General features: G+C 42.9%; 1 protein-coding gene across 3 annotated transcripts in view; it reads right to left on the bottom strand.

Annotated features, from left to right (window-relative positions):
* Positions 1-7,797: 7,797 nt before the first annotated feature.
* Positions 7,798-12,516, bottom strand: part of LOC307217616 — an 84,759-nt gene continuing 80,040 nt past the window's right edge. For 2 of the 3 annotated variants that reach the window (XM_079979197.1, XM_079979198.1), the window contains one exon: positions 7,798-8,050. In XM_079979197.1, coding sequence (XP_079835323.1) covers positions 7,946-8,050 — 105 coding nt within the window. In that variant the 3' untranslated portion in view covers positions 7,798-7,945. Of the gene's footprint in view, positions 8,051-9,233; positions 9,326-12,516 lie in introns of all 3 variants that reach the window. The other variant, XR_013839631.1, reaches the window with a different exon arrangement.

The following is a 12,516-nucleotide window of genomic DNA, read 5'->3' as shown; positions in this document are numbered from 1 at the left end:
CATGTTCATCCATTTCAATGGGTCTACTCCTGAGTAAAGCCTAGCTGAATAGCGCCCAAAGTTTTGTGCTTCAGCTTTCATCGGTAGTGAAGGCAGAGGGCCTTCTCGGTAGTGGCACCCGCCCTGTGGAACACCCTCCCATCAGATGTCAAAGAGATAAACAACTACCTAACATTTAGAAGACATCTGAAGCCAGCCCTGTTCAGGGAAGTTTTAATGTGTGACATTTAAATGTATTTTTAATTTTTGTTGGAAGCCGCCCAGAGTGGCTGGGGAGACGGGGTACAAATAATAAATATTATTATCTAATTAGCTGCCACCAGCCATCAACGTTCATGTAAGCAAGCACCTTCTAGCCATCAGTGGCTACCCAGGGTACATATTTGAAGGAAAAGGTCATTTGCTATCTTTGCATGATGTAAGCATATGAAGATTTCAAACTTTTAACGTGTTCAGGTTGCAGTCCTAGCGCCACTTTACCTGAGTGTAAGTCCCACTGAATTCAATAGGGCTTAGTTCTGAGTAGGATTCCATAAAGATATCTAATTCTGCTCCCCCACCCAATGGCATAGCATTCCTCATTCATTTGATGAGGAATATGACCCACAGTAAAAGGAAAGCCTAGAAAATCCTGGAAGATTATTCAATATCTGTATTTATGCCAAACATATTTCAAAATGTATGCTGAAAAGCAAAACATTGCATTGCTTCAGATAACTATGTGCATTAAGGCTGAATGCTAATTTTAGGTCTTCAGAACTCTGCTGCGCTTGAAGATTTGAATCTAGTCATCTTAGTAATGCTGCGCCAAAAAAAAGCACCTCACATTTTTCTTCTTCTATCAAACCATTATCTATCAATGGATTAAAAAAGAAAGAAATTAAATTCTAAAATTTGCAAAGGGAAAAGAAAAATGTGGATAACTTCTCTCGGGTGGTGTGAGAGTTTTTTTGTTGCACTGGCTTTACTCTTGAGGTGGCAGTGCCCTCATTTTCATTCTACAAATCATCTCTCTACATCCTTGATGGTCCCACTTAATGAAAACCCTGTCAGTTCCTCAGCTAAGGTTACCTGTAGAGGTTGGAAGGTGCAGAAGTTGTTTGCCACGTACCCAACAGCTGTCCCTGAGTAAAGTCTTCTTTGCTTTTAAAGAAATCACAGCGGTAACCTTTTTGTTTTTAAAACAAAGGACTTCACTTAAAAAAAAAGTTTCCCTGGCTTCCCATCCCTCAGTTAAAGCTTAGAGAACAATATCATGAGACATAACCTATTTCCCATCATGGGATCCAATGTGGTAGTAGTGGTTAGAGTGCTGGACTAGGGCTAAGACCTGGGAGACCAACGTTCAAATCCCCATTCTTCCCTGAAGCTCACTGGGTGACTTTGGACCAGTCACTGTCTTTTAGCAGGGTAGGGATGCGGGTGGCGCTGTGGTCTAAACCACTGAGCCTAGGGCTTGCTGATCAGAAGGTCAGCGGTTCGAATCCCCACGACGGGGTGAGCTCCCGTTGCTCGGTCCCTGCTCCTGCCAACCTAGCAGATCGAAAGCACGTCAAAGTGCAAGGAGATAAATAGGTACCGCTCTGGTGGGAAGGTAAACGGCGTTTCCGTGCGCTGCTCTGGTTCATCAGAAGTGGCTTACTCATGCTGGCCACATGACATGGAAGCTGTATGCCAGCTCCCTCAGCCAATAAAGCAAAATGAGCACCACAACCCCAGAGCCGGTCATGACTGGACCTAATGGTCAGGGGTCCCTTTACCTTTACCTTATCTCACAGGGTTGCTGCAGGGATCAAATGGAGAGGCAGGTAAACCATGCCTGCTGCCATCTTGAGCTCCTTGGAGGAAATCTGATAAATAAAGACCTGCAGTTCCCATCTGAGCACTGATCGGTTCCCATCCCAAGCAGTTTCCCATCCGAGCACGGATGAGACCCAGGGCTGCTTATATTCCTATATCTTCAAACCATACCTCCAAACCAGCTGTGGAGGCTGCAGAGAGCTGGCGATGTTCTTAATGGAAAATCACACACACACACACAACCCTTGGCCATCTCATACCGCTAATGAAAGCTGAACCCTGCACCCATCCTTTTTTAAAAAAATAAAATAAAATCTAAATCACCGTGCAAATGAGGCAGAAAAACAAAGGCCACTTTCTCAGGGGAAGAAAGCTTCTAAAAAATTGAAGGGCGAAGCACAGAGTAGTGCTACTTCTTAATGTGTGGGTAGATGAACTAAGGTCTTCCGAAATCTGTCTACCGGATATAGAGCCAACCTATCCAGCTATCTTCTTAAGTTTAGCGAAGTTTAATTAACACTCCGCTGAGAGTTGAACTTTGATATAATTTAGCAGTTGAGGCTCATTTTAGGCTCATTTTAATTAGCTGGCAAGTAGCGGCTTGTTCCACAAAGTGCATAGGTTCACAGCCAATGATAGTTTTAGTTAGTTAAGATTTACTTGCTACTCTATCCTGAGGGCTCAGGCTGGATTACAGCTAAGTGAAAATTAGGGCTGAGCTAAAACTACTCACTGCGTCATATTCATGATTGCAAGCTGGAAGGATCCTTCAGTTCTCAGAAGTTTAGCAAGTTCATTTTTAAAATGTTAGCATTGCTTTGGTGCTGCTCAGCACCCTTTTATTACTCTGCCTGCTGCCACTTCTTGATGCCCCTTTCTATGCCCTCACTGCCCCTGGGCCTTGCTTGCCTTCACTGCCAATAATGTCACGATTCTATGCGGTGACATCATGGGTAGCCATAAGTAGAATATTGTGGGTTGTTACAACCTATAAAACAGCAATGAAGGGAAAGAAGAAAGCGACGAGAAAAGGTGGTTAGAATGTGTTGGACCATAACAACAATGTTAGTGTTTGGCAAAGTGATTTCTTTATAATAATAATAAAAAAATAGTCCAGCTGCATCACATAAACTACCGTATTTTTCGCCCTATAGGACGCACTTTTTCCCCTCCAAAAATGAAGGGGAAATGTGTGTGCGTCCTATGGGGCGAATGCAGGCTTTCGCTGAAGCCTGGAGAGCGAGAGGGGTCGGTGCAGGCTTCAGGAAGCTATCCGCAAGCCTTGGGAGCCCGCGGGAGTTCCTGCCGGGCTCCCACGGCTTGCGCAGAGCTGCCTGCACCCCGAAGCCCAGGCGTGCTGAGCAGTCGCGCCTGGGCTTCGGGTAGCTCTGCGCAAGCCGCGGGAGCCCTCCCATGGCTTGCGCAGAGCTGCCTCTTATCCCGAAGCCTGGGCACGCTGAGCAGTTGCGCCGGGGCTTCGGGTAGCTCTGCGCAAGCCGAGGGCTCCCACGGCTTGCGGAGAGCAGCCTGTTCTGGGTGCTGGGGTCGGGGGAAGCCCTAGCTTCCCCTGCCCCAGCCCCACGCCTGGGGGGGGGGAATAAAAAAATTTTTCTTTATTTCCACCCCAAAAAACTAGGTGCGTCCTATGGGCCGGTGCGCCCTATGGGGCAAAAAATACGGTAATTTTGAAGCAACACTGGAATTTGGAAAATGATTGATCCCAAAATGTCCCTAGTTTCCCCGCCAGTGCCAAACTTGGGGAAGAGGGTGAGCCAGCGCTTGTCCCAAGCGATGACGATGGTAGCTGCAGAGGATGTGAGGGAGTCTCCTCCCTTGGGAGGGGCAGGGGAGGAGGAGAGGCTGCCGCTGCCAAGGCCCAGCCCCACATGACACACTGGCTCAAAGGGGCAGGCAAGGCCAGGGCCGTCTTAAGCATATCCGGCGCCGTGGTGCAAAGATCCCTCCAGCGCCCCCCCCCCTTTCCCAGTGTTGTTGACCTTTTTCGAAGCCTCTGCGGGGATCACTTTCCTCCCGCGAAGGCTTGGGAGGCAAGCTTCACACCCGCCAACCATATAGTTGGTGGGGCGCAGCTTCCATCCTAAGCCTCTGCAGGGATTACTCTCCTCCCGCGGAGACTTGGGAGGCAAGTTGCACGCCCGCTGGCCATATGGTTGATGGGGCACAGCTGGCAGGCGTGCAGGGAAAGGGGAAGCCACTGGCAAAGCCACACAGCTCTCCCACTCTCTGGGGTGCCCCTGAGAGGCCAGCGCCCTGGTGCAACGCGCCAGTTAGTCCAGTAGGAAAGACGGCTCTGGGCAAGGCCACCCTGGGTGGGAAGAAAGGGGGAGCAGGGCACAAGGAGTCTTTTTTATTTTTAAAAAAATGCTTTGTGCATCCACATATAATTTTGCCCCTTTCTAAAATTTATTATTGGTGTGTGCTTTTCTTTTTGTAAATCTACCAAAGAATAAAATTGGGATTAAGGAGTTTTCTCAGGGTAGGGGAGGGTATGTGTGCTGGGTCCCATGGGTGTAGCAGTGGTGACACTCAACTTTCTTCTGATAGGAAATTCTCTATGGGGGTCATGGACACACACAAAAATGGGGGGGTGGAGGAGGAACAGTTGTGGGGCAAAGTGAGAAATACTCCTATTTTCATCTGAGGAATGTTGAAGGATATGGCAGTGCGGTTTAACAATCCATGTATGACCAACCCTTCCTAGTAGGAAAAAAAACACCAGATTGTTTCAAGTAAATCTTGTATTCTAATGCAAAAGAATGAAAACTTGAGAATACATGGTAGGTGATTGGCTAGACAGAATAGTATTATTGGATTCCATCAAACTATAAACCTACCACTTTCTCAATACTATTTATTTATCTTAAAAAATAAAACCTCTCCCAAGCTTGCCTCATACTATCTTGGAAATGTTCTGTGAACTTCTCCAAAGAGTAGGACTCAGTCAGTCCATTGGTCCATCTATCACAGTGTATATCAAATAGGTTCATGACAGCTACACATAAAACCTCACAATAAAAACCATGTAAGAAAGTCAAAATTGGAAATCAGATATTATGAAAAGATGCATTCTTAATTACCTGATAGAATAGACAGTTTTTCAGAAGGGGTTTAAAAGTTGAAACAGAAGGCACCTGCTGAATTTCTATGTTTTGGGGGTTTTGGATGGTATTATATGAAGATTGCAGTCTCCATTTCCAACCATCCCAATAGGCACCAAATCAATGTTCTTGCATGAACATCTAAGGGTTAGCAGCTGCCCCATTGTTCGGCTGAGGTTCATTCTTCCTATTTCAGGAGCAGAGTAGAAAGACAAGGCAGAACAGCATTTCTCAGTTATCCTTTCCCAGTCTCTATAAATAGCACATGTAACACCCTTTTCCACTCACACGATAAAAATAATTTTCTCTGTTCATTTGCAAGTCCTATGCCCCCTCCCCCTGATCTCACAGGCAATTTGCCGACCTTCCATTTATTGTGTGATTATTAAAACCAACACTCAAACTGGCGAATATTGGGGGGAAGTGCAAATTTCTTTAGAGAGGCAAGTTAGTTAGCTGTAAAATGCATTGTGACGATTCTGTGAAACTAATTGCTTTTGTAACTTTTGCCTCTGTTCCTAACATTTTGCCCCTTCCATCAACATAATACTAGTATATTGAATCACTCTGACAGTGAACTACGCTAAAACTGGTATTAGCCTCTCTCTCTAATTTAAAAAGGTAGGGCAATATCATGCAATTGGAACCAACAATGAGACATTGCAATGTATCTTTAGTTTCAAGGTGCTCCTCTTCAAGGTTTCTTCCTTCCAACCAGCCATGCCCTCATCCAGATACTTACTCTTAAATGGAAGCCCAGGATGGGCATTCCACTCCAAGCTTTTTTTCTGTTCCACCCTGGATCCATAGCATGTGACACTGTGACTGTTCCACTGCAATTCGCCTTCCACACAAAACTATGCTATTCATCTCACTGCCTACTGGTTTGAATTTATGTAACCTACATGATTAAGTGCATAAGTGACCTTGTTGCGTTTTTCCACTCCATTCATTTCAGTGCAAAGGAAACACAATGCCAATGGACAAAGAAAGGTCATCAGTTAGATACTGTTTGCAGACAGAAAGCAACAGCAACCAATCACATTCACTGGATTGATTTCCATTCCAGGCATGGGACAACTAAGCAAACAACAAACCTGAAATGCAATGCCATACAGTGATACCTCAGGTTACATACGCTTCAGGTTACAGACTCAAATCTAATACAGTACTCACCTTTTTGGGGCCAAATTACATTGTGAAAATTAGGGTGCACATTAGATTTGATGGCACATTTACATTCACCAGCAAATACTTTTTTTGGTTTCAAGGTTCTGAAAATTGAGGTGCGCATTAGATTCGATGGTGGATTAGACTCAAGTAAATATGGTATGTATATACAGTGGTACCTCAGGTTACATACGCTTCAGGTTACAGACTCCGCTAACCCAGAAATAGTGCTTCAGGTTAAGAACTTTGCTTCAGGATGAGCACAGAAATCGTGCTCTGGCAATGCGGCGGCAGCAGCAGGCCCCATTAGCTAAAGTGTTGCTTCAGGTTAAGAACAGTTTCAGGTTAAGAACGGACCTCCACAACAAATTAAGTACTTAACCCGAGGTACCACTGTAGTTTGGAATTCACTGTTATGTATTTGTGAATTTTAAGTTGACCTGATATGAGAAATGTATTGCACATCTATCACACATTGACTGCTGCTGTATGTTGGCAGTCAAATGCTGATGGCTGCAAGTGAGATTTGAGGAAGTCTTGAGCCCTAGACCTGGACATGAGTGCTAATAGTGCCTGTATTCAGCAAAACAGGAGCAAGGATCCTGGTTATGCTGTAAAGACCCACCTTGATGTCAAGGTGGGAGCTGGGAGCTGGTCAGCAATAACTCACATGTCAGTGAAGTGAACTCTTTATTCCAAGGAACAAAAGAGTTCAGGCTTAGTGAGCAAAACAACTCTTCCCAGTAGGCTTTGCCACAAAATCTTCCTGCTCCCCAGGACTACGTTTCTCCACCCCTGACCTAGGGATGCTAGGCTCGGGGGTGGAACTCAACAGCTAAAACAACAGTAATTCAACCAATTTTTCTTCATTTGAAAAGATGGAAATACTTACTTTCGTGATCAGCATTGCAGCATTGTTTATTTTTATTATGAGCACATTTTAAAACAACAGTTGCCCATTCAGTGGAATCAGCTTGCATTGAAGTGATCTGTGTGATCAGGGATAGGATGACGGGGACAAGCCATGCACCCAATCTATGCATTAATCAACTGTGCTATGAATGCAGTCAGAAAAATGGTATTCAGTAGAGGGCCACTGAGGATAATAATAATAATAAATTTTATTTATATCCTGCCCTCCCCAGCCGAAGCCGGGCTCAGGGCGGCTAACAACACCAAAACAGTGCAACATTATAAAAACATTATAAAAGTTAATTAAAATCCAAATTGATGCTCCTCACCTGGGGCACTCTTTGGTCCAGGGCCAGCACTGAGGGCACCTGTACACGTGGATACTGTTTTCTCTAGTTCAGGATACCTGAGGTCAGTAGAAAGCACTGCTCTGATATCCACATACAATAAGGGCAAAGTGATAGATTTCTATAATTTATACCAAAGGTGGCCCATAAAGGGCTACAGTAGAACATCGCTGTTCTTCTGTGTCTGAAAAACACTCTGTCAAGCTGATGCCTTCTGGATGTTTTTGGACTACAGCTCCAGAACATCTGAAGGGCAGCACATTGGAGAAAGTGGCAAATCACATATAGTCCATGGTCTTTCACAAAGTTAGGAAGTTCTTGGCTTACATTCAGAGACTGGTTCAGGCCTGATAACAAATCAACTGTCCTGTTCTCCTTACTTTACCTCTAGCTAGAAGAACTATTGTAAATCCCATTTGGGCCTTCTTGGCAGCAGTGGTTTTTCAGCACAGGGTCTGCAAGGTCATTAAGAAAGTTACATTCAAGCAGAAATTCATTGATGTACAAATGACTAAAACAATAACACCACAAATCATCCGATTTCTGCCGGCACCCTCAAGGCAACACTGTTCAGTTTTGCCGAATCAGTGACTGCACTCATGGTATCATCTCGGCTGAGACTCTTCTGAAATCACTGATAAAAGTTGAAATCCAGGCAAAAAGCTCTTCTGAGTCTCGATCTTCTGCTTCCCCAAATTTCATCTGCAAGATAATAACAATAATAATGACTAGCTGTTTAATGTTATTCACATATGAGCCATATAAAGATTATTGTGGATTGGAAAGATCAGGCAAGAGTGACGAGCTGAAATATAGCCTGCTTCCTCTATGTGAGTGTAGGATTTGTCACAATGAAGGCCCAGGAAGCAACATGGCACTTAAACTGTGTTGGAAGGTTCTGTTACAAAAAGCCAAACCCAAATGGTTTACAAGCAGAATTTATTGCTGGAAGCACCTTGAATAAAAATGGTATAAGGATGGCAACTGATGGCAAGAAGGTCAAGATAAGCAGATCCACCACATTGCAGAAATGCTATTCCATCCTCTGTGTTCTCTCCTGCATTTCCCACATGTATCTTAAAGTGAGAATCAGGCCTCTTTATGATCAAAATATACAGGGCCCAACACACTTAAACAAGGACAATTGCCTCTACATTTCTAAGATGTCATGTACTGATTCCTTATTGATACATATTGTTGCATGCCACACAAATCTCCAAGCAAGTGTGAGATTCCAGGGGTCCCAGGCACTCACCCAGGGTTTGTGTTTCCTTTTGGAAATGAGGCACAGTGGTGACTGTGGTGTCTATATGATATATGGTTTATTTATACATATATACAACCTGAGCCTATGCGGTGAAATTTTTCATAGCAGAACAGTTAGGGCCAGAGGTACCAGCTTGTGGGGATGATTGTGGGAGGATGTGTGCATGATGTCACAAAGTTGTGTATGTGAGCATCGCACCTCTTTCCCAAGCTGGGCAAGAGCTTCCGAGGCTTTGGGAACAAAGTGCCAGGGAAACATTTAGGGGACTGGCCTAGTCCTCCTGGTTCACTGACCGCACACCATTGTATAGGTCATTTTGGTCACTGTTTCACAATGATGGAACTCCCTTCTCCTGAGAGTCACCCTAATTTGAGCCCAGGCATCATTTGAAAGAATACTAGATTTTAAAAATTATTTCCACCACTATTTGGGATTAAATACAGTAATGGGTAGTTAGTTTATTTCACTTGCACAACAAAAATTAAAAGCAAGGATTTACTCTTGAATTACACCTGCAATATATAATCTTTGAGAAATTCTAAATCACATCAAATTCCTTTTCAATTATTATTCCAGTAATTCAGAAAGAGGATACTATTATTGAATATATAAGCACACCTGTATCCTCAATGCATTCCCTAATTAAAATCAGGATAGTTAACTTGTCAACTTCATCTGTTTCTCACAGTTTGTTCAACCAATCCACTGCCCTAAGTGAGATAATCACATTAACATTTTTAAGCTATTTGGATAAAGAACAATTTGGCCAGAGTTAACAAGTTAGCCATTAAATCCATACTTGGAATTTGCCCAGTTCTTGGATGCAGCATAAGGAAAAGCTATCTCTGTCTGTCGTTGGTTACATCTACAACATTATGTATGTCTTAACCTGCAATTTCTGCCCCAAGCATTTAGGATAAGAAAAGGGAGGTGGAAATAAATATTGCCATCTTTTTCCTGGTGGAGGCTCTGTGCTTTTCACAATTGCATTATATGGGTGGGATGATGAGAATTGAGGTACAGCTCTTAGGGGTCCAGAACAGCCTTTCTCAACCTACTGCCTTCCAGATGTTTTGAACTACAATTCCCATATGCTCCAGTTGGCATTACCATCCAAACCAGCTGAAGGGTGTGCAGAGTCTATCTCAAGAGAAATGGTAGAACTTATGGGCAGCTCAAAGGAGGACGACAAATATTTATTCATTTAGCCAATGTATATGCCATTTTTTCAAAGGATTCCCCCCCCCCCTAAAAATGGTGACCACTAAAAGAAGTTACATAAAACAATACATAATTCCAAACATCCAAACTGTTCAATACAGTCAAATAAGTACTAATGCAAAAGATGGTGAGGGACCTGGAGAAAAAATGGTGGAGAGGCATTACAAAAGTATTTTTCAGATATGCGGGCTGTTGTGGCATGCCCATGTTAGAATCAGAGAAACTGGAAGTCAGGGTGGAAGGATCTGTTACTTTTGGGTCTCCCAGTTTCTTATTTTTCTGATCTTAAATATAGTTCTCCACATTCTGCAGCCATAAAAAAATAAGCCTCGTGAAAATCCATCAGTGTTTTAGTGCAAATTTCACCTAATAAACACATCTTTATATGAAGTTTTCACTAATGTACACATTTTTTCCAAACAATTTGCCCTAATATAATGTATTTCTTTGTTATGCTCTCACCAATATATTTATTTATATTTATTTATTGTATTTATATACACCATTGCCCTTAATATATGCATTTTTAAAAACATTTCTTGGCGAACTGCATAGCAAAATTCAGATGAGTGCAAATTTTGAAAGGTTCAATTTTGTTTCAGTTCACATATATTTTGGGGGGAAAGTGAGAATTTAATAGATTCTGCTTCAGATGAAATCAAATTTCTCCTTCATACCGAGTTGGAACCTCACTACTGAACCCTCATCAAATAACCATACAGCACTGCTTAAAAAGCAAACTCACACTATGGAATTTGTTCCTTTGCTGTTTAAGCGAAGTTGCATTATGGCCCATCATCAATTGCACAGAATGGTTTCAGCAAAGTCTCCTTATCCTTTGTTCTGATGGTCAATTGATTATTCATTTGCTCTGTTTCTCTTTATTTTGGCGTATCAATAAAACGCATAATCTGACAACCGACTCTTACAGGGACCCAAAGCAAAGAGTCACAAATCATTCCAAATCTAATTCACTCACCAATCAACTAAACTTCCTCTATCAGTGACTAATCAATAGCTCTCACAATGAGCTCCTAATTGCACCTCTGGGGTGATGGAAGCCTGTAGATGATAACACAGCCCATGAAAGGCTTGCCAATAATTAAGCAGTAGTGAAGAAAAGATACTATTTCTACAGCTAACGACCAAACATCTAGAAGGTGTTGATCTCCAGCAGAGTAAATTGAAGGCAATCCTACGCAAATCAGATGTTAATCCCATCATATTGCCTTATGATGAAGCACGCACACATACCCCAAAATTGGGGAGTAACAAGTGCAGCAACCAATAGATTTATCTACACTGTTGATAATGCAGTTGCTACCAATAGCTGTGGGATACTCTTAGGAGTATTGACAGGCTTGGGAACTCTGTTTGCTATAGACGTTCAGTGGAAAGAATAGCACATCCAACCAATGCATGTGCTTGCTTGGCTGCTTGTTTTATAAACAGTCCCTTATGAGCATCCTATCAATAATAATTAATAATTTTATTATTTATGCCCTGCCCATCTGGTTGTGTTTCCACAGCCACTCAGAACAAAATGTTCAAATCCAAGTAGCAAAACAAACCCAAAAAAAATCTGAGCATTAAAAAATTGAAGGGATGCAGAGAAAAATTGTGCAAGACAATTTAGACAAACCCCATCCAGCTTTTGTTTAGAATGCTAGTTGCTTAAAATGTGATTTATTTGTTTTTTTAAAAAGTAGTCATTAGTCACCAAAATGACCACCAGGTAATTCTGTTCTGGGAAGGCTGTTCCATAGCCAGAAGAGTACCAACCTCAAAGGCTGTAACATAGTAGTCTGTAGTTGAACAGTTTAATTCAAAAGCTATAGTAATGAATCATAGAATCATAGAATTGGAAGAGACTACAAGGGCCATCGAGTCCAACCCCCTGCCAAGCAGGAAACACCATCAGAGCACTCACTCCTGACATATGGTTGTCAAGCCTCTGCTTAAAGACCTCCAAAGAAGGAGACTCCACCACACTCCTTGGCAGCAAATTCCACTGTCGAACAGCTCTTACTGTCAGGAAGTTCTTCCTAATGTTTAGGTGGAATCTTCTTTCTTGTAGTTTGGAGCCATTGCTCCATGTCCGCTTCTCTGGAGCAGCAGAAAACAACCTTTCTCCCTCCTCAATGTGGCATCCTTTTATATATTTGAACATGGCTATCATATCACCCCTTAACCTCCTCTTCTCCAGGCTAAACATGTCCAGCTCCCTTAGCCGTTCCTCATAAGGCATCATTTCCAGGCCTTTGACCATTTTGGTTGCCCTCCTCTGGACACGTTCCAGTTTGTCAGTGTCCTTCTTGAACTGTGGTGCCCAGAACTGGACACAGTACTCCAGGTGAGGTCTGACCAGAGCAGAATACAGTGGCACTATTACTTCCCTTGATCTAGATGCTATACTCCTATTGATGCAGCCCAGAATTGCATTGACTTTTTTAGCTGCTGCGTCACACTGTTGGCTCATGTCAAGTTTGTGGTCAACCAAGACTCCTAGATCCTTTTCACATGTACTGCTCTCAAGCCAGGTGTCACCCATCTTGTATTTGTGCCTCTCATTTTTTTTGCCCAAGTGCAATACTTTACATTTCTCCCTGTTAAAATTCATCTTGTTTGCTTTGGCCCAGTTCTCTAATCTGTCAAGGTCATTTTGAAGTGTGATCCTGTC

The sequence above is a fragment of the Podarcis cretensis genome (genome assembly GCF_951804945.1).
Source record: "Podarcis cretensis genome assembly, chromosome: 6".
Lineage (NCBI taxonomy): Eukaryota > Metazoa > Chordata > Lepidosauria > Squamata > Lacertidae > Podarcis > Podarcis cretensis.
This window is presented reverse-complemented; position numbering and strand designations above follow the sequence as displayed.